This window comes from Nycticebus coucang, chromosome 10, assembly GCF_027406575.1.
Source record: "Nycticebus coucang isolate mNycCou1 chromosome 10, mNycCou1.pri, whole genome shotgun sequence".
Lineage (NCBI taxonomy): Eukaryota > Metazoa > Chordata > Mammalia > Primates > Lorisidae > Nycticebus > Nycticebus coucang.
In genome coordinates, this window is record NC_069789.1 from 106,289,163 (window position 1) to 106,316,020 (window position 26,858).

The following is a 26,858-nucleotide window of genomic DNA, read 5'->3' on the forward strand; positions in this document are numbered from 1 at the left end:
CATTGGCATAGGCATAGTGCCCACCCTTCGCCCGTCCTACAGCCCATACCATCATGTTGCTCTCCACCTCCTCATAGATGCTGGCCAGTCTGTCCTCCCGGCTGTCCTGGGCCAGGCTGGCCTGGAGGCGCCTTCCAGCCCACTCCTCATAGTATTCTTCATCCAGATCCTTGTAGGCCAGAACCAGGGTCCTCAGCCCTTCCCCCGCATACTCCTGGAGGAACAGGCAGGAGAGTCACACCTGCATAACTCTGGGCAGCTAATGTGCAACACAAGGACAACAATTCTTAACATTGTACTACATACTGGAAATTTACTAAGGGAGCAGAGTTTAGGTGCTTCTACTACACACAAAGTGGTAACTATGTGAGATATGTGAGAGCCTTGGTGTGTCAATTTGCCTGACTGCAGCGATTATTCACTGTGCATGTGTAAATCTAAACGCCACACTGCACGAGTGGGAGGGAGGGACTCGCCTAAGGGGTGCAACACACACTACTCAGCTGGTGCTCACACTGAAGCCCAGACTTCATCTCTATACAGTGTATCCTTGTAACGCAACTGCACTGTATCCCCTAAATTTAAACTATTTACATAGTAAAACAAAAGAAAAAAGTCCCACTTCCCAGTCCCTCCCCATAGCACTGACAGCAGCAGAGCCCCAAGCCCCCTAACACCCACATTAAGGTGGTCCGTGGTAGTATTGAGCAGCTCTTGGGTGGAGTGGTGGAGCCTGTCGAGCAGGATAGTGTCAGCCCCTTTGCAGTAGAGTCGGATCTTCCCCTCTGGATTCCGCACTAGTGATGGGGCAGGGGGAGAAAGTACCAGGAAAATTCAGGCAGGCAAAGATCTCCAACCTAAACAGGTCCACAGAGCCCCCCCCCCCAGCACACCTTGCCCATTCCAAATCTGTGGGCTACCCAAATCCCTTGGCACCCTAGACCTGGCCTTACCTATGACTGACATCCGCTTGCGGATGTTGTTGAAGTCCAAGATGGCCAGCAGCTGGTAGGTGATGGCTGTGCCCATCTCATAGACAGTGATTGTTTTGGGAGTACGAGAGCGGAATACAAAACCGAAGTTCCTGGCTGCCGTGACCAGGGCCCCCTCATCTGGGGACTGAGCTTTATAGTACAGTTCTCCTGGGTGAGGAGGAAGGAAGAGTATGAGTGGTTTAAGTGGCCACCCCCTCATCCACCTGTTCCACCCGGAAAGCCCCAGCCCAGCTGCACTGCCGAGCAGAGCAGAGCAGTGTTCAAGGGCACCAGTCAGGTCAGGGCAAGACAGAGCCAGTTCCTCAGCCCACCTTCATTCTTTTCTTCTGACATGACAGTGTGACAAAGGGAAAGGAGGCGGAAGAACTCATGGGTGTGGGGGTCCCCCATCTTGACAGCCTCCAAGAGGCTGGGGTCCCAAAATAGGAACTTCTTGTCGGCCAGAGGATTGAAGGAGAAGTCGACAGGTTCGGGCCTCTGGAACAAGTGAGAAGGATCTTAGGAAAGGTTGAGTTGCTAGGCTGCATCTCAGGGCAGAGGCTGTCACTGCTTTCCTAACTCTTGGTAGGAAAGCTCAAGATTCTGTCCACGGTGGACCTCAAAATTCCCACTTTTGTCCCCAATTCTTCCTTTAAACACCCATTTCTCCAAGCAGCTTGCTTCCTGCCTACACTATACCTGACTACACCAACCATTACTGAACAGGCACCTGTTTCAGTAGCACATAGAATTAAGGAGATCTTACCTCTCCCAATTCAGCTTTGTGTCCTAGGACATCGAACACATCTCCTATACACAACCAGGACAGAAGAAGAGGCAATGTCAGAGCTGGAGATCTCCAGAGCAAGGGAGAGACACCTCCAATGCAGAAGCTCCACAGGCACCTGGGCCTCAGCCCTAGTCACTGAGTACAGGACTCTGGCCACGCATACCACCCATCGCCACTCCCATAGCAACTTTGCCCCTCAGGGCAGTCCCAATTCTAGTCATCCCCACACAGGCCTCCCAGGCCTCCTTGTACCCTTTAGGGCTATGCAACAAACCCTCACACACTGGCTATAAGGTGCATGTTAGTGCAGAAAGCAGTTGCAAGGAGTGCTCACACTTTGCACAGAAGTCAACCCTATACTCCCCTACCCCACCCGACCCCAGGCCATCAAAGTAGCTCAGCCATAGGACACCGCTGTGTGACTACACTGGGATGACCATGGCCACATCCCAGAGACTCACAAGGGCCCTGAGCAGGAACATGGGGAAGAGTCTAGCACTCCACCGGAGTGGCCAAGGTCCCACCTGGCTGGCCAAGATGCCCAGAGGCTTCGCTTCAAATAGCTCCCTGTGGCCTGGCGCTGAGACCATGGGGAGGGCATTAGGGGAGGACGAAGGGAAGGAACTCAGTCAGTATCCGCAACCTGACACAGGATACAGAACAGCCCCTCAGACCTAGCTAAGAAGGAAGAAAAACTCAGTGCCCACGTAGCCATGGGAGCCTGAATTCCACCATCCTCTCAGGTGAGGCACAAGCTCCAGGCCCTGGTGGTGCCACATACCATAGCTGTGGCCATTAATGGAACATTTGTTGAAGACCATGATGTTCTGGGTGAGGGTGCCCGTCTTGTCGGAGAAGATGTATTCCACCTGGCCTAGTTCCTCACTCAGGGTGGTGGTGCGGGCCTCTGCAGGCGTCCTCTTCTTTGCACAGAACATCTTCCTGTCCCAGTTGATGAAGTAGCTGTGGCCCAGACGGATGACCTCCACACTGCACAGGGGACAGGAGGTGAGGCTGGGGTTGGGAAGGGGAGGAGGCACCCCACCCACATGGGCCTTCGCTGCAGGCCCTCTGCCTAGGGAAGGACGAGAATGGAGAAGACACCTGGGCAAGGGAACCTGGGTGGGAAGGGCAAGGAAGCCTGGACATGGAACCAGCCATATATAGCTGGCAGAGGAGCTCCCAACCCCAACACTCTTCAGACAAAAAAGGTGCAAAGGGCCTGGGCAGGCAGGACAGATAGCACAGGTAGAGGAGGAAGACAGACTGCAGACAGGGCACTCAACCAGTTCTTACCTCAGGACTAATAATACAGAAACCATGCAGAGAAAAACAAAAGTGCAAGAGGGAAGGGAGAGAAAGAGAGAGAGAGAAATAATGAGGGTGCTGTGCATGCCACAGTGACACAGATGCCACCTCACAGAGGGGCCACCCTGGGGAAGGAAGATGGGGAGAGAGAGAGGGCTTGAAGCCCCCTCCTCCCTACCCTGGCACAGGCGGAGCACACCTTCTCCCAGTGCCTGCTCCACAGCCCTGACTCTGCAGGTTTCAGAAGGAACGAGAGGCAGAGCTGAGGTCCCCACTCGAGGAGAGGAGCCTCGAGAACTGGGCCATGACAGCAATTTGCACAGCACTTTTAACACCTCTAGGACTGCTCATCCCCTCCTCTTTGCCAGTCATCACCTTTGGGATATAGGCTGTTAGCGTTCCCAGAAAGGGCCCCAAGTTGAGGTCCAATACAGCCAAGCAACAGGACCATTATCTGGAACTCTGCTCCCAACCTCCCTGAGGCTTCTATCAAGACCTCATTAGCAAGTAAAAAATGAGATAGCTGGAAATGTCTTCACAGCCTTTTCTGCATGCAGCTCACCAGTCCCCTCCCCAACACATACACACTGTAACATGGTAAGACTCAGAAAATTGTCTTGGGCTGCTACTAGGGGCTTTAAATGAACTTAGATACAAAACAAACAGTAAAGCCCAAAGATGGGAAAACAAAAAAAGAAAAAATATACACAGTAATGCAGAACTGAATTGTAAAGATAATGACAAACATGCCACCACACCGTATTTGTAATTTAATTCTTAAAATATATTTTCCAATCCATTATCTTTTTTTTTTTTTGTAGAGACAGAGTTTCACTTTATCGCCCTCGGTAGAGTGCCATGGCGTCACACAGCTCACAGCAACCTCCAACTCCTGGGCTTAGGCGATTCTCCTGCCTCAGCCTCCCAAGTAGCTGGGACTACAGGCACCTGCCACAATGCCCGGCTATTTTTTTGTCGCAATTTGGTCGGGGCCGGGTTTGAACCCGCCACCCTTGGTATATGGGGCCGGCACCCTGCTCACTGAGCCACAGGCGCTGACATCTTTTTTTTTTTTTTTTTTTGAGAAAGAGTCTCCAGCTGTTGCCCTGGGTAGAGTGCTGTGGCATTATAGCTCAAAGCAACCTCTAACTCTAGGGCTCAAGCAATCCTCTTGCCTCAGTTTTGTCTATTTTTAGTAGAGACAGGGTCTCGATTTTTGCTCATGCTGGTCTTGAACTCGTGTGCTCAAGCAGTCTACCCACCTCAGCTTCCCAGAGTGCTAGGATTACAGGCATGAGCCACCGTGCCAGCCTCCATTATCTTTTTTTTTTTTTTTGAGACAGGGCCTCAAGCTGTCGCCCCGGGTAGAGTGCCATGGCATCAGAGTTCACAGCAACTTCCAACTCCTGGGCTTAAGTGATTCTCTTGCCTCAGCCTCCCATGTAGCTGGGACTACAGGCTCCCACCACAAGGCCTGGCTATTTTTTTGGTTGTAGTTGTCATTGTTGTTTGGCAGGCCTGGGCTGGATTTGAACCCACCACCTCTGGTTTATGTGGCTGGCACCTTAGCAACTTGAGCTACAGGCGCCGAGCCTATCTTTTTATTTTATTTTATTTTTTTTTTGCAGTTTTTGGCCTGGGGCTAGGTTTGAACCTGCCACCTCTGGCAGATGGGGCTGGCACTCTACTCACTGAGCCACAGGTGCTGCCCCTATCTTTTTATTTAAAAAAAATTTTTTTTTCTATAGATAAAGTCTCAGGCCATCAACCAGGTTGGAGTGAAATGCAGTGACTTGAACATAGCTCGCTGCAACCTCAAACTCCTGGGCTTAGCCAATCCTACTGCTTTAGCCTCTTCAGTAACTAGAACTACAGGTGTACCACCATGCCCACCTAATTCTTTTATTTTTTGTAGAGATGGGGTTTCGCTATGTTGCTCAGGCTGGTCTCCTCTTGGACTCAAGTGATCCTCCTGCCTCAGCCTCCCAGAGTGCTGGGATTATAGGTATGAGTCACCGCACCCAGCCTTAATCCAGTATCTTTTATCAAGACATCCCTACAAAGAAGGTGAAACAGGTATTATTGTTCCTATTTTACATGAAAAAACTGAAAATATGTGAGGCCCTGAGTGATTGTGGATTTGCCTGAGGTCACATGGCCAGTGAGTGAAGTGGGTAGGCCTATACCAAGAACCTTCCAACAACTCTTCATGCTCCAGAAAAGCCCAGACTGGACTCTCTTGGCACAGAACACTTCATGTTGTACTCATTATCACAAGCACTATGGTTTGGGGGCTGGTGAGGAGAGTTAAGGACTATTTGGGGAATCTATGTGAACGAAAGATAGAAGATAGGGACAGTTCTGACCACTTCCATAAAATCACAGATTTTTTTCATCCCTTTATCTTAAGAGCAAGGCAGTAAGAAAGTTTTATTTCACTTTTTTTTTTTGAGACAGTCTCACTCTGTCACCCTTGGTAGAGTGCTGTGGCATCCTAGCTCACAGTAACCTCAAACTCATGAGCTTGAGTGATCCTCTTACCTCAGCCTCCCAAGTAGCTGGGACTACATGCACCTGGCACAACGCCCAGCTATGTTTTTTTTTTTTTTTCTTTTAGAGATGGGGTCAATCCACCTACCTTGGCCTCCCAGAGTGCTAAAGTTTCTTTCTCTTGGCCATTCTTCCTTCACTCTCTTCCTCCCTCCTCCCCTTTATTCTTCACAGCCCAGTCCCTGTTAAGAGTCTCTTTATGTTGGCGGCGCCTGTGGCTCAGTCGGTAAGGCGGTGGCCCCATATACCGAGGGTGGCGGGTTCAAACCCGGCCATGGCTGAATTGCAACCAAAAAAAAATAGCCGGGCGTTGTGGCGGGCGTCTGTAGTCCCAGCTACTCGGGAGACTGAGGCAAGAGAATCGCTTAGGTCCAGGAGTTGGAGGTTGCTGTGAGCTGTATGATGCCACAGCACTCTACCCAGGGCCATAAAGTGAGACTCTGTCTCTACAAAAAAAAAAAAAAAAAGCCGGGCGTTGTGGCGGGCGCCTGTAGTCCCAGCTACTCGGGAGGCTGAGGCAAGAGAATCGCTTAAGCCCAGGAGTTGGAGGTTGCTGTGAGCTGTGTGATGCCACAGCACTCCACCAAGGGCGATAAAGTGAGACTCTGTCTCTACAAAAAAAAAAAAAAAAAAAAGAGTCTCTTTATGTCAAACGTCCCACATGATGTCTCCTTGATCATATTCAGGCTGCACACACTTCCTAATGCATTCTTTGGATTTTTTTTTTTTTTTTTGTAGAGACAGAGTCTCACTTTACTGCCCTTGGTAGAGTGCCGTGGCGTCACACGGCTCACAGCAACCTCCAGCTCTTGGGCTTACGTGAGATTCTCTTGCCTCAGCCTCCCGAGCAGCTGGGACTACAGGCGCCCGCCACAACGCCCAGCTATTTTTTTGTTGCGGTTTGGCCGGGGCTGGGTTTGAACCCACCACCATCGGTATATGGGGCCGGCGCACTACTCACTGAGCCACAGGCGCCACCCTCTTTGGATTTTTTTTCTTTTTTTTTTAGAATGAATTCTGTCATTTTTTTTTTTTTTTTTTTTTTTTTTGTAGAGACAGAGCCTCACTGTACCACCCTCGGTAGAGTGCCATGACGTCACACGGCTCACAGCAACCTCTAACTCTTGGGCTTAGAGCGATTCTCTTGCCTCAGCCTCCCGAGCAGCTGGGACTACAGGCGCCCGCCACAACGCCCGGCTATTTTTTTTTGTTGCAGTTTGGCCAGGGCTGAGTTTGAACCCGCCACCCTCGGCATATGGGGCCGGCGCCCTACTCACTGAGCCACAGGCGCCGCCCTCTGTCATGTTTTTTTTTTTTTTTTTTTTGGTTTTTGGCCGGGGCTGGGTTTGAACCTGCCACCTCCGGCATATGGGACCGGCGCCCTACTCCTTGAGCCACAGGCGCCACCCTCTGTCATGTTTTTTAAAAACCCTTATTGGTGGGTGGCGCCTGTGGCTCAAGGAGTAGGGCGCCGGTCCCATATGCCGGAGGTGGCGGGTTCAAACCCAGCCCCGGCCAAAAAAAAACCAAAAAAAAGAAAAAAACCCTTATTGGTTTACTCAGTACAGAGTCTACACATAGAGAGTAAAAGCCTCCAGTTTTCTGTGCTCCTACTCTCAGCTCCTTACTCACCGCCCCACGTCCTGCCCAAACTGTTCATAAGATAGTCCCAGATTCCTATCTCCATGGCTTCCTTTCCAGCCCTCTTCTCCACCTCTCCTTTGTAGCTCCATCTTCACCTATCCCCATCACCACCCAACACCCAGAGCAAACGCCACCTCTTCAGAGATGTCCTGCCTGATTAACTGCACAGGGAACAACACTCTTCCAGACCTCCTGCACTTTGGGTCTCCCTGTGGCGTCTCAGCCTAACATGTTCAGATCTCCCCTACCCAACCTAACTGCTGCCTCTAAAGGCAGAGGCCACCTCACACACCTCTGTGTCCCCTAGCTTCACAGAGAAGACTCTAAGTAGAAGTCATCCTATTTCGTTTTACAACATGTTTAGATTTTTCTTCTTTTATCAGACTTAAGTCCCTAAAGGGATCTCTTCCCTTGTATGTGCTACAGCACCTGGCACACTTGTATGCACATGATAGGCATGTAGTAAATATGTGCTGAATAAATCAACACGGTTTTGCTTTTTTTTTGAGACAAGGTGAAACTTTGTCACCCTCAGTAGAGTGCCATGACGTCGTAGCTCACAACAACCTCAAACTCTTAAGCTCAAGTGATTCTCTTGCCTCAGCCTCCCAAGTAGCTGGGACTACAGGTGCCCGCCACAGCACCCAGCTATTTTTAAAGGTGGGGTCTCATTCTTGCTCACTGGTCTCAAACCTGTAAGCTCAGGCAATCCACCCGCCTGGGCCTCCCGGAGTGCTAGGATTACAGGCAAGAGCCTCTGTGCCTGGCCCCTGTCAACATGGTTTTTGCTCTTATCTAGCCCAAGTTCCAGGAAACTATGGTAAAAAGTTGGTTCTGCACACAAAGATAAACAGATAACATAAAATGCTCACAGTAGAGGAAGAAGTAGACTTCAAGATCCTTTTCTTTTTTTTTTTTTTTGTAGAGACAGAGTCTCACTTTATCGCCCTCGGTAGAGTGCCGTGGTGTCACACAGCTCACAGCAACCTCCAACTCCTGGGCTTAGGCGATTCTCTTGCCTCAGCCTCCCTAGTAGCTGGGACTACAGGTGTCTGCCACAACACCGGGCTATTTTTTTTGTTGCAGTTTGGCAGGGGCTGGGCTTGAACACACCACCCTCGGTATGTGGGGCCGGCACCCTACCCGCGCTGCCTTTCAAGATCCCTTTCAAAAATCTCATCATTATTAGAAAAGTTTTCCAAGGGACCCACTGGGCTCCCTGGAGAGACCCTGGGGCAAAGAAAGCACATACCTGACATACAGTGAAATGGGCACAACGGTGTTGAGGATGATGATGTAGGACCAGAAGGAGAGGAAGCCAGAGAAAAAGGCACTGTCCACTGCCTCATCCCAGGGCAAGTAGACCTGGAAGCGTGTCCCAACCTCATGCTCCCAGATGGCATTGCCAATGGCCAGGATCACCCCCATGCAGACCAGGAATCCAAAAATCTGGGGAGAAATGAGCAGCAGAGTATTGGCTGATGCTTACAAAGCCTGCAAGTCACCACTTACACCCTAAGCTCACAAAAGCTCAGCTATCTTTAAACTGGCAGCATGCTCTACCGGAAATGGCTCAGAATCATGACAGGTTCTAGTCTGTCACCAATCATGTGGACTTCTCTCCTAACATTATCCCATCCCCTGTGCAATACGGAAGCTGAAATAGTTGGTTAGCTCCCAATGTAGCAGCCTAGAACCTTCAGGAGTCCTCAAAAGTAGTGAGAGTGGGGCCGGGGGCGGTGGCTCACACCTGTAATCCTAGCACTCTGAGAGGCCCAGGCGGATAGATTGCCTGAGCTCATAGGTTTGAGACCAGCCTGAACGAGAGCAAGATGCAGTCTCTTAAAATAGCCGCGCATTATGGTGTGCGCCTATAGTCTCAGGTACTTAGGAGACTAAGGCAAGAGAATCATTTGAGCCCAGGAGTTTTGAGGATAATGTGAGCTATGATGCCAAGGCACTATACTGAGAATAACAAAATAATACTCATCTCAAAAAAAAAAAAAAAAGGTAGCAAGAGTGGGGTGAGCTGCTTTTTATTTATTTTTTTTTTTGGCCAGGGCTGGGTTTGAACTCACCACCTCCAGCATATGGGACCAGCGCCCTACTCCTTGAGCCACAGGTGCTGCCCAGAGCTGCTTTTTAAAATACAAAAATACTTGTAAATTACTCGTTTTGCTTAAAAAATGCAAAGTTACTGTAATGTTCATTATCTCACATGGACTGCCATTTTTTTGTGTGTGTGTGGTTTTTGGCCGGGGCTGGGTTTGAACCAGCCACCTCCGGCATATGGGACCGGTGCCCTACTCCTTGAGCCACAGGCGCCGCCCAGACTGCCATTTTTTAAAACTAGGGAAACAGGGCGGCGCCTGTGGCTCAGTCAGTAAGGCGCTGGCCCCATATGCCGAGGGTGGCGGGTTCAAGCCCAGCCCCTGCCAAACTGCAACCAAAAAAAAAAAAAAATAGCTGGGCGTTGTGGCGGGAGCCTGTAGTCCCAGCTACTTGGGTGCTGAGGCAAGAGAATCGCTTAAGCCCAGGAGTTGGAGGTTGCTGTGAGCTGTGTGAGGCCATGGTACTCTACTGTGGGCCATAAAGTGAGACTCTGTCTCTACAAAAAAAAAAAAAAACTAGGGAAACAGTATTTTCATAAATGTAGATTTCTTGATTAGTCAAAAATCCTATAAACCTTGGAGTCTTTGAAGAAGGATCATAAGAAAGTTCTGGGGGCGATGCCTGTGGCTCAGTGAGTAGGACGCTGGCCCCACATACCAAGGGTGGCAGTTTCAAACCTGGCCCTGGACAAACTGCAACAAAAAAATAGCTGGGCATTGTGGCGGGCACCTGTAGTGCAGCTATTCGGGAGGCTGAGGCAAGAGAATCATCTAAGCCCAGGAGCTAGAGGTTGCTATGAGCTGAGACGCCACGGCACTCTACCGAGGGTGATAAAGTGAGACTCTGTCTCTACAAAAAAAAAAAAAAAGAAAAAAGAAAGTTTTAGGGGCGGCACCTATGGCTCAGTGAGTAGTACGCCGGCCCCATTTACTGAGGGTTGGGGGTTCAAACCCGGCCCCAGCCAAACTGCAACAAAAAAATAGCCAGGTGTTGTGGCAGGCACCTGTAGTACCAGCTACTCGGGAGGCTGAGGCAAGAGAATTGCTTAAGCCCAGGATCTGGAGGTTGCTGTGAGCTGTGATGCCACGGCACCCCATCGAGGGCGACAAAATGAAACTCTGTCTCTAAAAGAAAAGAAAAGAAAGTTTTGGTGATTATGAGACTGGCAGGTTCGAGCCCAGCCCAGGCCAGCTAAACAACAATGACAACTGCAACAAGAAAACAGCTGGGCGTTGTGGTGGGTGCCTGTAATACCAGCTACTCGGGAGGCTGAGGCAAGAGAATCACTTAAGCCCAAGAATTTGAGGTTGCTGTGAGTTGTGATGCCCCAGCACTCTACCGAGGGCAACATAGCAAGACTGTCTCAAAAACAAAAAAAAAAAATTGGTGATCAAAAAAAAATGGAGGCCGCTGTCTGACTTCTAACCTCTATTTCAAACATTGCTTCTACTACTGAGGTTTTAAAATAAAACAGGAATCATTCTGGTGCCCAGAGACCACCAGTGGGCAGACAAGCCTTTGTGGGCAGGCTGAGCAGTGCCTGCAAACTAGCACAGGGGTCCAAGAAAAGGAGAGCTCAGCAAGGAGCTCATATTTCTAGCTAAACAAGAGAAGGGCTTGAGGCCTGTGGCTCAAGTGGCTAAGGCGCCAACCACATACACCAGAGCTGGCGAGTTCGAATCTAGCCCGGGCCTGCCAAATAATGACAACTGCAACCAAAAAATAGCCAGGCCTTGTGGCGGGCGCCTGTGGTCTCAGCTACTTGGGAGGCTGAGGCAAGAGAATCGCCTAAGCCCAGGAGTTGGAGATTGCTGTAAGCTGTGAGTGCCACGGCACTCTACCCAGGGCAATAGCTTGAGGCTCTGTCTCAATAAACAAACAAACAAACAAACAAGAGAAGGATGCAGGAATTGCCAAAAACTAAAACAGAAACTTTTTCTTTGGGACCCTTCATACTTAGAAGTTGAGGGAAAAGACCCTGCTAACCATCTTCCAAATGGAAATTTTTCTTTTAATTCCTTCTCTATCCCCATGAAGGCCTCCTTGTCCCAGGCAAAGGCAAACATAAGGTCACATGTTGCACTAAGTCATCATCATAACTGGAATTCGGAGAAAGGATGACTTATTTTAGCTTTATTTAAATTGTTGATTAATTCATGTTCTTAAGGTTTTTAAAAATAACATCATCCAGGTCTAAAAGGAGCCTGAAATGAACACTGCCTTTGAGTAGCTGACCTGCCAGTGGCTTTACAGCCAAACCTGAAGACTACCGACCAAGAAAGGGAGATGAAAGCAAACAGAGCCAACCAGGGAAAACCAAAGCATGTGGGGCAGGGAACCAGATGTGGGAGTCTAACCCAGAGCACCAGTGTATTCATCAGGCGATCAATACTTGTTCTCTTGAACTTTGTTCTGCCGCTGTTCTGCATCAGCTTAGTGTCAGGTCCTAGAAAGGATGAGAAGGGCTAAGAAAACCAAGTAACAAATCTGTGTTAAGCTTCTCCCCTGGTCCTCAAAGTGTAGGACATGGTCGTGTTCATGTATTCAGGGTTGGAGGTTTTTACTTCACGTGCTGTGCCAGCCTGCTCAGCCCCACCCCATACTCCTGAAGAAGGGCTAGCCGAGCCACTCACCTGCACCCCTCCCTCTGCGGACATGGAGCTCACCTGCAAAGACCACCAGCCCGAAGCACCAGTCCGTGTTGCGCAGCACACAGCCCCGCAGCAGTGTGTTCTGGTTGCTCAAGGGGAACTTGCTTCCCTTCCAGTAGAGGCTCCCACTGAATTTGTCCAGCTTGTTGTTGGGAGGTTCACAGATCACTTCACCTGAGTAAGAAACAAGAGTCCCACTGCTCAAGGTCCAGTCTACTGTCTAACCACAAGACAATACAACAGACAGAGCCAGGCACAGGGCTCACACATGTAATCCCAGCCTGTGGGAGGCTGAGGTGGGACGAACCCTTGAGCTTAGGAGTTCAAGACCAGCCTGAGCAAGAGTGAGACCTTATCTCTACTAAAAATAGAAAAATTAGCTAGGCGTCATGATAGAAGCCTCTAGTCCCAGCTACTTGAGAGGCTAAGGCTTGCTTGGGCTTAGGAGTTTGAGGTTGCAGAGACCTATGATCATACCACTGCACTCCACCCCGGACAACAGAGGAGACTGTCTCAAAACAAAACAAAAACAAAAAAAAAAACATAGTAGCCACATGGTATTCCCAACACTCCTTTCCCCGGAAAAGTCCAAGCAGTTGCAAAATCATATCAAAAAGAAGTCAAAAGGAAAAGATACAATTTAACCCCCCAAACCTGCCCCACTCCTCTACCTGAGACCTCCTTTACCTGCAGCTTGCTTCTCCAAGATTACTCACCATCAAACTTGGCAAGCTTACTGATATCTCCCAATTCCGAGGTAACAGGAATCGCCTGACGTACTTTCATGTTCGTTTCTCTGGAAAGACAATATCCCTGAGTCCTAGCTCCCTTCTCATCCTCTAGAGCAGTGGTTCTCAACCTTCCTAATGTGGCAACCCTTTAATACAGTTCCTCACGTTGTGGTGATTCCCAATCATAAAATTATTACAGTTATATACATTACATTAATACAGATATTACATATCACCATTACAGTGGTGACCCCCAACCATAAAATAATTACAGTTCCTCATGTTGTGGTGACCCCCCATGGGGGGAGGAATTGTATTAAAGGGTCACGGCATTAGGAAAGTTGAGAACCACAGATTCTACCTGTGGGGACCAAACCATGGGACATAACTGCTTAGCCCAGCAAATACTGGGTGCATGATGTCTCTATACATACTAAGCAAGCCTTTCTTAGCCCTAAATTTCTCAAATTTAGACAGAGCTCAAACCTGGGAACCTCTTTCAAAGACAACATTTTAACCTACAAGGAGGCGGAAGTAGAGAGCTGACAGTGAGCATGACACTCACCCATCGAGTTCTGCTGTCTCTATGTAACACAGCCCATGGGGTTCGCTGCTGGAAAGGAGAAGGAGATCCGCCTAAAGGGAAAACCCAATGAGAAGTTCACATAACCCAAACTGCCACCCTGAGACAGAATCTTACTCTTTCACCCTGGGTAGAATGCCGTGGGGTCATCACAACTCACAGCAACCTCAAACTCTTGGGCTCAAGCGATCCTCCTGCCTCAGTCTCCCAAGTAGCTGGGACTATAGGCACCCACCACAATGCCTAGTAGTTTTTTTCTTTCCTTTAGAGACAGAGTTTCACTTTATCGCCCTTGGTAGAGTATGGTGGCATCACAGCTCACAGCAACCTCCAACTCCTAGGCTCAAGCAATTCTCTTGCCTTAGCCTCCGGAGTAGCTGGGACTACAGGTGCCTGCCACAACGCCAAGCAATTTTTTGTTGCAGTTTGGCCAGGGCCGGGTTCAAACCCCCCACCCTCAGTATATGGGGCTGGCACCCTACCCGCTGAGCCATAGGCGCTGCCCATTTTTTCTATTTAGTACAGATGGGGTCTCACTCTTACCCAGAGCAGTCTCAAACTTCTGAGCTCAATCAATCCACCCACCTCAGCCTCCCAGAGTGCTAGGATTATAGGTGTAAGCCACCGCACCACGCCAGCCAGTTTGCTTAATTCATAAGCATATGAATGGCCAGTCCTAGGCATACTAACATTGGCAGTGAAGCCCCCCACCCCTCACTCAAGAAAGTTTCCTTCCACCAGGCATGGTGGCTCATACCTGTAATCCTAGCACTCTGGGAGGCCAAGGCAGGTGGATTGCTTGAGCTCATGAGTTTGAGACCAGCCAGAGCAAAAGCGTAACCCTGTCTCACTAAAAATAGAAAAACTGAGGCAAAAGGATAGCTTGAGCCCAAGAGTTGGAGGTTGCTGAGAGCTATGAGCACTCTACCCAGGGCAACAGCTTGAGACTCGGTCTCAAAAAAAAAAAAAAGTTTCTTTCCATGGGTGTTGAAGTGGCAACAATAAATCAGGGAAGATCTATCCGTTTTTCAAAGAGAAGAAAGAGCCCTGCAGGCCTAGAGGAGCACTGACCCTTACCGCCACAAACTGGTTATTTTCTAGCTTGATAATATCACCAACACAGACATTCATCCACTGCTCTTGCTGGAGGCTGAGGCAATAAGAAGACAGTGAAGAGGTTGTCAGTAGCTAGAGAGGCTCCCAGGGGACCCCCTTCCTCATGAGCTCTTCTTTCCAACAGGCACTCACATTCCATTGATCAGCACCTGAGACTGACGGTTATTCACCTGGTTGTCACTCTTGTGGCGGAACTGAAAAGAAGAAAACTGAGAAAGATAAGACACCTTCTCCCACTCCAAGAGAATTACATGATCAGTGGAATTTAGCATGCTAGGTACCCCCATTCACAGACCAACTCTCCCCTCTAACTCTTTCCTGCCTTCAGCAAAGACAATATGGATTCAGCTGGAACAGGTAAGGATGTCAAGGTCACTGAGAAATTATGCTGGGTGGTGGTGGCTGTGAGTTGAGGGTGAGGTGGGGTTAACTGGGAAAAAGTAGAAGAATGAAAACAACTCACATAGTCATCAGTGGCGTCTTTCACAGCTGTGATGGTAAGGACAAGAACCAAAGGCACAATGGTGGTGAACCAGGACAAGGAAGAGATCTGTGGGATCAACTGAAAAGAAGAAAGAGAAGCATGCCTCTGAGGTCCCATCTCTGTCTTTTTTTCCCCTAGACCTCTTCTCCCTTGCATAAGGGTCTACTACAAGTCACTCACCTGTAGAATGAGAAGGAACAGGAAGTAGGTATTGGCAACTTCCTGGAACTGCTCAAAGAGGTTGACAGGCAGGAAGGTGAGAATATTGTATTTGGAAGTCTTGATGCAGTTACTCTGTGGCAATGGAAGAGAAGATAATGAGGCAGCCTTCCAATCCCAACCCAGAACCAGACTGAGGCTGGCTCCTCCATCTTTACACTTTCCGAAACCTTTGCCCTAGAAACCTGCAAACACAGGTGTAGGAGGGGGAAAGAGGAGTGAAGGGAATTTCATGGGGTCACCAACAGGTGAAGGCAGGAAAAATTAAGCACAATAGCAGATGGAGAATGACTGAGAAAGCTGTCTTCCCCTCTCCCAGCGTTCCTTCCAGTGAGCCCTCAGTCACAATTGAGGATGTCCCTGCACCTGTCCTCTCTCCAACTCAGAGAAGCAGATCAGGTAGTCTAGAATCACTTACCGCGTATTGGAATTTCTCATTGTATTCTCGGTCATTAGCCCGCGCCCTCCTTTCTTCTTCTGCAACAGAATGATGTTGAAGTCAAGAAGAGCACACTGAGACCTGCACTGGGAAGGGGGTTCTGGTTCTTTCCACAGAATATAATTTAAGGAGTATCGGTCCACACTGAGGTGTCATTAAGTGCTTCCCTCTTCTCTGCTTGACTACACGGCTCTGCAGGTCTCACTCTGCAGGACGTGTTCACAGAACAGGACGTGCTCTCTCTTCTTCACCACCAACCTCCCAGTCCTTCCACTGGAGGCACTCAGCCCGTGTGTCTGTGTCTCTCTCTCCCTCTGGAGGAATCTCAGCCAGTAATGGTCTTGGGAATCCACAAACCCTTTTGCTGCTATTATTAATACATCCACTGTCATAATCAAGACACAGAGCTTCCTTCTCCAAGGGCCACTGCAGGTCTAGCCATGGTACTGTTCTCCCCCTAATCCAGGGGGTAGGGGAGGTGGCAAAGAGGGTCACTATGCCCTGAAACTGCTCTGCGGCAGCATCCCAGCCCCACGTGCAGTCTCCCCTACAGGAACCTCTGCTTGTCACATGTCACCAGCAGCAGCTTCTGACTGGTCCACAATGACATCACCTTATTTCAAAGCTCATCTTCAAGTAGAAGTGGGGGGTGGGGGTGGGGGTCAGGGATATGGGTTATGCAGACTGAGACAGAGATGGAGGAGGGAGGAATGAAATGTAACGGAAGCAGTTATTCTCTAACTGTAACCTTTCCTGTACCATCTGCACACATTTCCCTTAAAGGGCTCGTTCATTTGCCATGCAGTTAGTGGTACCTATTTAGCTACACCTATCCTGAACCTTCACAGGTCTGTGACTGCAGGCACCAAATTCAGGTCCCAAAACAAGGGGCTGTCCTCTGAAGGTTTCCCCAGTCCATCTCCTAGGGGTTACTGTGACCTAACATGATTAGATGGTAAACATAATGCCATAAACCTGTCAGGGAGCCAAAAACAGCATGCTAGACTTCTTCCTGCACCACCACCCAGAGACCCCTGCAGAGCACACTGCAGTAACAAAACCCCAGGCCACAGTGTCCCCTGCCTCCAAGCCACTTTACTCCAGAAACTTCCCTAAACAGGCCCTCTTGGGCTGAGTCCCCTGCGCAATCAGCAAAGACCATGCAAAGAAAGAAGGCAAGAACTGGACCCTTTGGAGCCAGATATTTGGGTCTAGAAGCATCAGGGAAGGTTGGTGGAGGCTGAGGACAAGTGAATGTGGGAAATAGTTGACGCAGGAAAGCTGCCAGGCGCTGCCTCCTGTTACCTGTCCCCCAAGAGGGCTTCTTTCGACTCCAAGAAGGAGGCGCCCCGGCGAGGGCCCATTTCTCGGGCATCTCCTTGGGGACCGTCATGATCCCGGTTTGAGCGGGGAAGGGCAGACTATATGTCCTTGGCCTCAGCGGCGCCGATGGAGGTTAAGGAGCTGCGGCGGTTCAGAGGGGAGCCCCGGCCGACCGGAGCACGCCCCATCCGCAGCCCAGGCCATCCTCACAGCCCGCCACCCGCACTCGGCGCTCCGGGACGCCGCGAGCTCAGCTGTGGATGCAGCGCCACCGCCACTGCCACCGCCCCCAATGCCCCCAGCAGACGCCGGCGTGCGCTGAGTGGCTCCAGAGGCTGCGAGCACGCCCGGGGCCCGCCTCCCCGCCCCCCCCCCCCCCCACCAACTGCAGGGGCAGGGGCAGCGGCAGCCGCTTGCCAGTGCGCCGCGTAGGCGAAAGCCCGCGCGGGGCCCCGCCTCCCTTCTCCCCGCCCCCGGCCAGGCCAATGCGGGTGAGCAGACTGCCGGCGTTGGAGCCGGCAACCGCTTTTACACGCCACCCCCCGCCGAGGAAAAATGAGGAGAACCGGGTGGATAGAAAAAAGAGAGGAGCAAGGAGGCGAGAGGATGGAGGAGAGTTGAGAACACAGCTCCCCAGGCCAGAGAGTAGGAGGTGCAGGTACCCCAAGATAAGAGCGCAGGTGTTTCGAGATGGGGGGCTGATGCTCAGCCTCCTCGCGGGAGAAAACTCAGCTCTGGGATCAAGCAGAGGAATTCGGTTTCCTAGGCTACCCCCAAGAAGGGTAGGGGTTTTAATCTCCCCTTCCTCAGACCCATACCAGTTGTCCCCTTTCCCTTTGCTTCCTAAGCCCTAACAACACAAACTCCTGACGGTCCGCGGATCCCCCTCTCCTTGCCTGTCTTACCTGGGGGGCGCTTTTTTGCACACACTGCCATCTCACCCAGCCAGGTCCCAGCAATCCCATGGGAGACCCTGTAGGAAAGTGACAGGTGAGTGAGGGCAGGAAGCTGAGGGTAAACCCTTCACCCTTCATCCCCTGTCAGATCCCTTCCCAAGGTTCTCTTCTTCAGCTCTAACTCTCCCCTCCCTCAGCCTACTCCCACCAGCTCTACCCCCACTCTCTTCGCTTATTGCCCTGATGAGTCCCTGAGAAAGAAGAGGGGGCTGCACACCACCTTCCATCATGCAGAGATTAAGAGTTTACAGAAGCCAAGGCCTACAGGGAAAGGAGCCAGCTATTGAGGAGGGGCACAGCTCTCAAGGCATCCATCCCAGGGACAACAGATGTTCCTAGGTGTCTTCCTGGTGGCAATGAGTGGTGCCTGTGCTTACTAGAAAGCAGAATTTCCCCCAGAGGGTGGGGTGGAGGAAATGTAAGTCAGGAAACACCTGGCAGGGCATCAGGAAATAGAGTGAGCAGACTCCACCCTCCTAGAAATGCTTATAATTCCCCCATCCCCCCATTACTGGGCTTCCATTATCACCTCCTTCAGGGGAGCTCACATTAAAGACATGACACTCACTTTCTGCACAGATAGTCCCCCAACTGCTTCCTCTCAGTGTGGGCCAGAAAAGGGGTCTTTCCACCCCCAGCAGGGAGTTTGCCTCTACCTCCCTCCCATCTAAGCCTAGTGCAGTCAGCACAGCCCTAGGTACAGGCCCAGGGAGCACCAACATACAGGCTTCTGCTCCTTTCCACCTTCCCATGCCCTTTCTTTCTCCTAAACAGGTATAAGGCCTGGCCTTATAAGACAGGGTCACAGAACTTCACTCCATTCCTCAGCCTGGCCCAAAGGAAACTGCCAGCAAGTCACTCCTTCTTTGGGTGGAGGGCCTGCCACTTCTTCCTCCTTGGTTCCCCTGCCTCCAGCCTACAGGGCACACCCCACCAGCCTGTCAGCCCCCAGAGATGCTAACTGCCTGTCTGCCCCACCTCTATAATTACAGACTCTGGCCATGGCCCAGTCACACACACTAGCTCTCCCTAGCTATCCCGGCACAAGCTCAGACTCCCTCCCTGACCCCAGATCAGGCAATACCTTAAAGCCAGAAGTCCTTTTCATCCCTGACCCTCCCCACATGGCAGGCAAGGGTGCCTGGCTCAGGAAGAAAATCTCATCTACATTTTAGAGATGCCAAGCCCTCCTCCAGGGCCCCCAGCCAGGGTCTCCACCCAGTCTAGAGTATGAGTCATGGAAGGGTGGTGTGGAGGGAGAGGTTAAAGGAAAGGATGCAAGGGTGGGCATCACAGGTCGCATAGCCAGCCCCGCCCTGGGGGAGGGAGGCAACCAAGAAACACTATCAGCCAGACAACTTGGCTTTGAGTCCTATGAAAGAGTTAACCAAGGAGCTACATGCCCTCCGGAGTCTGGACACCGACCAGGAAAGTTGTTTTACCTCTAAGACCCTGGAGAGACTGAAAGCAGGCTAGGCCTAGTCCTCATCTCTTGTGGGGGCATAATAAGAAGGGTGGGAAGGCCTGGGAACAGAGGGACCCCCTCCAACTTTTTTTTCCCAGCCTCACACAACCTGGGTTTTCTGAACAGCTCAGGCCCATCGGCCACGTCGCCCTGCCCCAGCCCCCTCTGCAGCCACATTTGGGATAAAAATAGCTAGCAGGAGGCAATGCTCCATGAAGGAAAACGGTTCTTTCTATAGGTCTGGTCCCTATCCTCTTCCATCTAAGAGTCCTGAAGCCTGACCCCTTTTCTCAGAGGAGGCTAGTAGATCAGGAAAACAAGAGGAACGGGAATCCAAGAACCTACCCTCCCTCTCTTGCCACAAACACCAGCTCCTGCCACCTTCCATTACCACAGACAGAACTCAAGATTCACTCCACAGCTGTGCTCCCAAAGCTCCCACTCATACCAGGACCCCTAGCTGTCCTAAGGCACAGAGACCTCCAGCTTCTGGAGACAAAGCCTACCTGCCCCAAACTCTCTTCTCCGGGCACCTAAACCCTAGGACCCCGTTACTCCTCTCACTCCCACAGCTAAGTGGTTCACCCCTCTCCGACGTTCCATAAGCTTCTCCGCCCTTTCCTGCTCTCCACGTGCCCCTTCAGCGTCCCATCGTCCCATCCTGCGGACAGCACCCTGGTCTCCCCCACCCTCGAACACCCCGACACCCTCTTCTAGCCGATCATCTACTCCCTGCCCCCTCTCACCGCAGGTCACGACTCCCGATTCCCTGTCCTTCCCTGTCCACACCCTTGCCCGCCCCCACCCAGCCCCAAGTCGGCGGCCACAGCCGCATCTCCCTCTGCCCCCCTCCCCGCCCCTGGCCCCGCGCTCCAGGCTGCCCCCGCCCCGTCTCGTCTCACCTCAGCGCTCAGCGCTCCGCGCCCGCCCCGGCGGCCCCATCCTGCCCATGCCGGGGGCTGGGGCTGGGGGCGCTCGGCTCGGCTCCCCGCGGGCTCCCGCCCCCCAGCTGCAGCCCCGCTCCCCTCTGGGGCCTGGGCCCGCTACTTTGTGTCAGTTTCGGCTGCGGCGGGGCGGAAGTGACGGAGCCGCAGTAGAGGGCGGGGGGCGGGAGGGGGTTTTGGGGAAGGGTGAGGGAGAGTAAAGGAGGGCGCCGCCATCTTTGTGCGGGGCAGGGGGAGGGTCTTAACTCTTCGAGGCTCAGAGTCGCTGGGCCGCTTCGTCCAGCACACAGGCACACACGCACACATCCATCCGCATCTTTAAAAAAAAAAAAGGAAAACGCAGGAGGCTAATAATTCTGAGGATTTATTTATTTATTTTTGAATAAAGAGAACAGAAGAACAAAAGCATCTTCTATAGGCAGGGGCGTAAGGGCTGGAAATAAACCACGAGCATTTTCCTCAGCATCAGTCTCCCCTAGCACCCGAAACGTGCCCTCTGCTCCTTCGCCTCCTCTCCGGGCCCCCCTCCTTGGCTAACATAATCCGGGACGTCTAGGTTCTGGGTTGTGCCTCAGTTTCTCAGCTTTGCTCGTCCGTTCTCTAGGTGCGGGAAGAGCTGCGTCCTGCTGCCCCCTCCTCCTCCACAGCGGCGGGGGTAGCTTCCTCCCAATTGCCGTCGGGGGTGCGGAGTCTGGGGGAGGCGCTGAGGTGGTGAGAGCTGGAAGTCCTCAGTGTCAGCTCCCCGACTCTTGGTGGTGGCAGCCAGGGTCCCTCGGCCTTTCCCACCCGCCAGAGGTGCGTACCCTCTGGCGGCTACTTTGAGCATAAACGTTCTTAGAAAGCCTGAGGGTCAGAAAACCCGCAGGGGGAAGAAGGAACCAAGGAGCTGAGTCCCTAGGCCTTACTATCCTCCTCCAGGTCTCTTTGGATCCTTCCCGCTTTAGGAGAAAGGATACCTAAACAGGTAACAGAGAAGCTTCCCAGGGTCTGGCATATTCATAAAGAATTATCTGGGGCAGCGCCTGTGGCTCAAAGGAGTAGGGCGCTGGCCCCATATGCCGGAGGTGGCGGGTTCAAACCCAGCCCCGGCCAAAAACTGCAAAGAAAAAAAGAATTATCTGTCTAGCTACCAGGTCGAAGAGCAGCTCTCTCCAGGACCCATGAGTGCATGAGGGCCTTGGCAATCATAGTTTACACTCCAGCGTCTGAACTGAGGCTTTGTATGGGCTATCCTGAGCTGGCTGTATGTCTTCAGGGTGGTGCAGAGCCACCAGCAGCTGGTATGTGGCTGTGCCAAGGACAGCCCCCACCAGAGGGGCCACCACTGGCACCCACCACCAGCCGTTACCAGCACTGCAAGAGAAGGACAAGAGAGAAAAGTCATGAGTTATAAGAGAAAAAGACTCCTTAGCCTCCCTCTCTCCAAGAACTGGGGATAGTAACAAGAGATCTCCCTAAAGTAGTTCCTGTGGTCATGGACAGCTGGAAGAGGATTGTCTTGACACAAAAGATAGTAATCAGAGAGGAACTCCAGGAGACCTTGGTCCAGCCTCTTGCCTTAGAGAATTATCTGAATATGTTCATTTTGCTAACGAGGTCGCTAATGCCCAAAGAGGTAATATGATGAGGGTACAACTTACAAATCTCACTGTGTCAGTGAAAATGGGGCAGGGAAGCAACAAGGAAGGGAGAAGATATGGCTTGAAGAAGGGACACTGTACTAAGAGGTCAAGAGAATTACTTAAGAGGAGAGTGCTGGGGGTCAGGGCAGAGCCTGTAGCAGAGGAAAGTGAGTGAAGGATGTCGCCAGGGAGTCTGTCTCCCACCTGAAGACTTCAGGGCCCCAGCCAGCCATGTACGTGAAGAGCCGTGGGCCCAGGTCTCGGGCAGGGTTGAGTGGAATCCCGCAGTTGGCACCCATGGATAGCCCAATGACCAGGATCAGCAGCCCCACCACCACAGGCTCCAGACCTGCAGGGACTCCCTTGTTCCGTCTGTCCAGGATGGCCAAGAGGCCCACAATCAGGATCCCAGTGCCCAGAACCTTGGAGTCGATAGAGACAAAAGGGTCCCCAAGAAGTTCCAGGTGCTCCATCTGCCCTGTCTCACCAAAACACTCCTCATCACTGTTCCCCTGGCATCTAGCTTTATCTAACACAGCCAGTTGGGGGTAGGCAGGAGGGTGCCAAGGTAGAGCCAACCCACCACCCTACCTAGAGACTGAACAAGAGGCTGGGGGTCCCATGGGACAGGGCAGTGTTTGGGTCTCCTTGGTCTCACCCTCACACCTACCTGATCTAGGAAACCATTGTTCAGGGATAGATAGGGGGCAGGATAGGTGGCAAAGATGGAGGCTGTCTCCTTGGGGCCAGTTACTGTCAGGTTGCCACCTGTATAGTTTTGCAGGGCATCTGTGGAAGAGGGGGACGCCCATGGTTTCCATCTTTACTCATCCAAAACCATCTGAGGCACCTCCACACACACACACACACAGTTGCCCCAGTCCTGTTCCTTCTCTTACCATAGTAGAGAATATAGGTGGTTCCCGAGGCACAGAAAGAAGACAGCAGCTGCACCAAGGAGTAAATAGGGAGCTTTGCCCAGGGGAGGCGTCCCAGGAGGCACATGGACAAGGAGAAGGCTGGGTTCAAGTGGGCCCCTTCAAGGATCAAGTGAAGAAAACCAGTATCCATTAATTGTTCCAGGCACTGTCAGCAAGCAACACTGCTACTTTTTTTTTTTTTTTTTTTGAGACAGAGTCTTACTCTGTCGCCCTGGATAGAGTACCGTGGCCTCACAGCAACTCAAACTCCTGGGCTCAAGCAATTCTCCTGCCTCAGCATCCTAAGTAGCTGGAACTACAGGCACCCACCACGTTTTCTACTTTTAGTAGAGATGGTGTCTTGCTCTTCCTCAGGCTTACTTCTCACAACTCTTAAGGCTGATAGTATTATTCCCATCACATAGGAAACTGAGGCTCAGGGATGTTAAGTTCTTTATGAGGATCATGCAATGAAGGTAAGATATGAACCTGGGTCTGTCTGCCCTCTCTAGCCAGGCACGCTGACACAGTGTGTATCTGAGGAACAAGCGGATGAAGTCCTGAGCAAAGATGAACCCTAGAGGGCTTTGGAGGGTGGGGAACAAGAAGACAACCTACCCTTGATCCCTTGTCATAGGCTTCTGCCTGGGTGAGCTAAGGATTAGTGTGAGGAAGAGGGATGGAGAGATAACAGAAAGGGAAGAGGTTGGATGGGGCTAAAGGCCAGGGCACTGGTCAAGCTCAAGGAAATTATATCCATGAGTCACCAAAGGACCTGCCTTTTTACCACCACTAGCCACCCACATTTGTATTCATGTCCCACCTTCTCTGGTGATCAGATGCCACCCTCCTCACCTGAGACATTACCGCCCACATAGATGGCTACTGTAACAGCCAGGGAGCCAGCCAGAAACATGGTGAAGAAGTTGCCTTTAGTTTCTCCACTGGTGACAGCCTGGGCCACAGCTCCTTGAGAGAGAAGCTGCTTGGAAGAAGGGAAATGAGGAACAGGGATCCCCAAAGACCAATAGGGGAGAGAGATTGGGAAGGCGAGAGATGTAAACTGAGAGAGATGAAAGGACCTAAGAGACTGCAGGGAAAGGAGAAAAGCAGAAAGAAGGTAGGGAAAAGAAATGGGAGAAGTAGAGGAAGAGAAAAGAGAAAGAAGGTGAGAAAAAATAAGGAAAGGGACAGATATAAAAAAGATGAAGGACAGAGGGCTGGGCACAGTGGCTCATGCCTGTAATCCTAGCATTCTAGGAGGCTGAGGCAGGTGGATTGCCTGAAATCACAGGTTCAAGACCAGCCTGAGCCAGAGCAAGACCTCAGCTCTAAAAATAGCCGGGGCTCGGCACCCATAGCACAATGGTTATGGCGCCAGCCACATATACTGAGGGTAGTGGGTTTGAACCTGCCTTGGGCCAGCTAAATAACAATGACAACTGCAACCAAAAAACAGCAAGGCGTTATGACAGGCGCCTGTAGTCCCAGCTACTTGGGAGGCTGAGGCAAGAGAATCGCTTAAGCCGAGGAGTTTGAGGTTGCTGTGAGCTAGGACACCATGTTACTCTACCAAGGGTGACATAGTGAGAGTTTGTCTCAAAAAAAATAAGTAAGTAAATAAATAAATAATAAAAATAGCTGGGTGTTATGGTGGGCGCCTATAGTCCCAGTAATCTGGGAGGCTGAGGCAGGAGTATTGCTTGAGCCCAAGAGTTTAGTTTGCTGTGAGCCATGATACCACAGCACCCTACCAAGGGCAACAAAGTGAGACTCTGCCTCAAAAAAAAAAGATGAAGGCAAGAAAAGGAGAGTGATTAGGAGAGATAAGAGGAGGTAAAAGAGAAGTGATTAAGAGTTGAGAGGAAGTGGGACAAAATGAGAGAAAGAGACAAGGACAGCAGAAGGCAGCAGAAAACGTTCCCCACCTCCCTTCTTTCCTTCCCCCAGTTACCCTGCCTACCATGAGCACAAACACACCCAGAAACTCTGCCAGGCACTGTCGGGCCAGGAGGCTGCGGATCCGGAGTTGGCCCCTGATTTCAGTCAGGCGCTGAGCGAGGGCCATGGTGGTGACACTCTTGCTGTTCGCCACTCTCTGCATAGGCACACTGCTACTACACAGCTCCTGCCTGCTGGGGGAAGATAAGGAAGAGACTTTAAAACCAATTAGCTCAGCTCCTGAACAGCAGCTAGTATCACTGCATGTGTGTAGGCTAGGAAAGATAGAGATTGCAGGAGAATGTTCATAATCAGAGCCTGGAGTTTGCCCAAGCTCTGTCTCTTCTGTCCTTCATCCCCACTCCTTAGAGGATTAACAGATTTCGTGCTGACAGATTGAGGGGAGTACCCTGCATTATACACCTTCGTTCTCTTGGTTCTGAAAACAATTCTGTAAAATAGTACTATTGGGCGGCGCCTGTGGCTCAGTGAGTAGGGTGCCAGCCCCATATACGAAGGGTGGTGGGTTCAAACCCGGCCCTGGCCAAACTGCAACAAAAAAATAGCCGGGCGTTGTGGCGGGCGCCTGTAGTGGGAGGTGAGGAGGGAGGCTGAGGCAAGAGAATCGCTTAACCCCAAGAGTTTGAGGTTGCTATGAGTTGTGATGCCACAGCACTCTACCGAAGGCGATAAAGTGAGACTCTGTCACTAAAAAATAAATAAATAAATAAATAGAAAAATAAAAAAATAAAATAGTACTATTGCTTCTATTCTATAGATGAGGATACTGAGCCTTAGAATTCCCCAAGATCACACAGTTTGTGGCTGAGAGAATTCAAATCCAGGGCGGCGCCTGTGGCTCAGTGAGTAGGGCGTTGGCCCCATATGCCAAGGGTGGCGGGTTCAAACCCAGCCCCAGCCAAACTGCAACAAAAAAATAGCCGGGCGTTATGGTGGGCACCTGTGGTCCCAGTTGCTTGGGAGGCTGAGGCAGGAGAATCGCGTAAGCCCAAGAGTTAGAGGTTGCTGTGAGCCGTGTGACGCCATGGCACTCTACCCGAGGGCGGTACAGTGAGACTCTGTCTCTACAAAAAAAAAAAAGAGAGAGAATTCAAATCCAGATCTTCTGACTCTCCATATGGTATTCCACATGTCTCTCATCTGGAACATGAACCCTTTCCCCAAACCATTTGGATTCTTGGAGAACTCAATAGGCATCTGGAGAGACTGAGCTGAAGCCCATACACTGAGGGGGTGAAACACACACCCTGAACGCTTGTACGTACTTCATGACAAGGCTCCCGTTGCATAGAGAACATTTGATCATTGTGCCTCCCACCATGGCATGAGAGGAGGCCTTCTCGCCCACATTAAGCTGCGCTTTCTCTGGATGCCTGCTATTATTCTGCACAACTCATAGCGACATCTTAATTCTTCATAACTTAAGCCTCCGATTAGAGTCATTTGGCAATGAGTCTACCTCAAAACACTGAAGAAAGTGATGGAAAAAACATAGTTTCTGCCCTTCTAGAGCTTATGTTCTAGTAGATGAAAACAGGAAATATACAACATTTTAAAAACTGTATACTGTTTATTAGGTTTCTTGAGGCCTAGGACCATGATTTGTGTAATCCCATGGGCTCTAGCACAGTTCTGGAACATCTATGTGCCAAAATATTTTACTGGATTTAAAGGCCATTATAATGCTCCTGCCACATCCTCTCTTAGAAGCCAATTCCCCAGCTACTGGAAATATCAGCTAGCGATACCACACAGCTGCCTCCCTCATTGGGCAATCCCCTTTGAGGCGTGAAACTGCCTCACCCAGAGCTATATACCCTCCTATGAGGCCCATGTCCAGTGACAAAGGCCTGGCCTCTTTGCCTCAGTCTGGACAACTCTGAAGGATTCCAGTTCCAGAATTCCCCATAAGACCAGTTTAGGCCTCTATTCTACCTTCAATGTGTGTCAGTTTTTCCCTTTGCTTAATCCTGCTTTCCTTCCTTCCTAAAATGTATATTATTAATTAAGAGTGCTAGTACTGCCAAGTAGACCTTGTTCATGTATCTCTTCATCTTAGCCTTTT

General features: G+C 51.0%; 2 protein-coding genes across 5 annotated transcripts in view; both read right to left on the reverse strand.

The window, feature by feature from the left end:
* ATP8B2 (ATPase phospholipid transporting 8B2) overlaps positions 1-20,421 on the reverse strand; it is a 29,672-nt gene extending 9,251 nt beyond the window's left edge. For 2 of the 3 annotated variants that reach the window (XM_053604500.1, XM_053604498.1), the window contains exons 1-17: positions 16,907-17,201; positions 15,581-15,639; positions 15,124-15,237; positions 14,923-15,021; positions 14,592-14,653; positions 14,421-14,493; positions 13,326-13,396; positions 12,746-12,825; positions 12,045-12,203; positions 11,736-11,824; positions 8,519-8,715; positions 2,546-2,754; positions 1,741-1,784; positions 1,307-1,472; positions 954-1,142; positions 682-797; positions 50-214 (exon numbers count right to left, since the gene is read on the reverse strand). In XM_053604500.1, the coding sequence (XP_053460475.1) occupies positions 50-214; positions 682-797; positions 954-1,142; positions 1,307-1,472; positions 1,741-1,784; positions 2,546-2,754; positions 8,519-8,715; positions 11,736-11,824; positions 12,045-12,203; positions 12,746-12,825; positions 13,326-13,396; positions 14,421-14,493; positions 14,592-14,653; positions 14,923-15,021; positions 15,124-15,237; positions 15,581-15,639; positions 16,907-16,994 (1,980 nt within the window). In that variant the 5' untranslated portion in view covers positions 16,995-17,201. Of the gene's footprint in view, positions 1-49; positions 215-681; positions 798-953; positions 1,143-1,306; positions 1,473-1,740; positions 1,785-2,545; positions 2,755-8,518; positions 8,716-11,735; positions 11,825-12,044; positions 12,204-12,745; positions 12,826-13,325; positions 13,397-14,420; positions 14,494-14,591; positions 14,654-14,922; positions 15,022-15,123; positions 15,238-15,580; positions 15,640-16,906; positions 17,202-17,829; positions 17,898-20,247 lie in introns of those variants that run through there. The other variant, XM_053604501.1, reaches the window with a different exon arrangement.
* A 230-nt stretch (positions 20,422-20,651) lies between these two features.
* AQP10 (aquaporin 10) lies at positions 20,652-24,925 on the reverse strand. 2 transcript variants are annotated; one of them, XM_053607295.1, is made up of 6 exons: positions 24,795-24,925; positions 23,687-23,813; positions 22,811-22,948; positions 22,582-22,700; positions 22,116-22,333; positions 20,652-21,642 (listed from the first exon to the last, which is right to left on the reverse strand). In XM_053607295.1, exons 1-6 carry the CDS (start codon positions 24,897-24,899, stop codon positions 21,474-21,476), a joined length of 876 nt encoding a protein of 291 aa, XP_053463270.1. In that variant the 5' UTR covers positions 24,900-24,925; the 3' UTR covers positions 20,652-21,473. The 2 variants fall into 2 exon arrangements, with proteins under 2 accessions (XP_053463270.1, XP_053463271.1); XM_053607296.1 differs by lacking the exons at positions 23,687-23,813; positions 24,795-24,925 and adding an exon at positions 23,162-23,618.
* Positions 24,926-26,858: the final 1,933 nt, after the last annotated feature.

Bases quoted from the DNA above. Each gene is read 5' to 3' on its own strand.
- AQP10 (XM_053607295.1), bottom strand. From the start codon at position 24,899: ATGGCCCTCGCTCAGCGCCTGACTGAAATCAGGGGCCAACTCCGGATC. The intron at 22,949-23,686 runs GTGAGGAGGGTG...TGATCCTTGAAG, and splicing joins TGTGGGCGGTAATGTCTCAG to GGGCCCACTTGAACCCAGCC. The intron at 22,701-22,810 runs GTAAGAGAAGGA...CCTCTTCCACAG, and splicing joins CACCTATATTCTCTACTATG to ATGCCCTGCAAAACTATACA.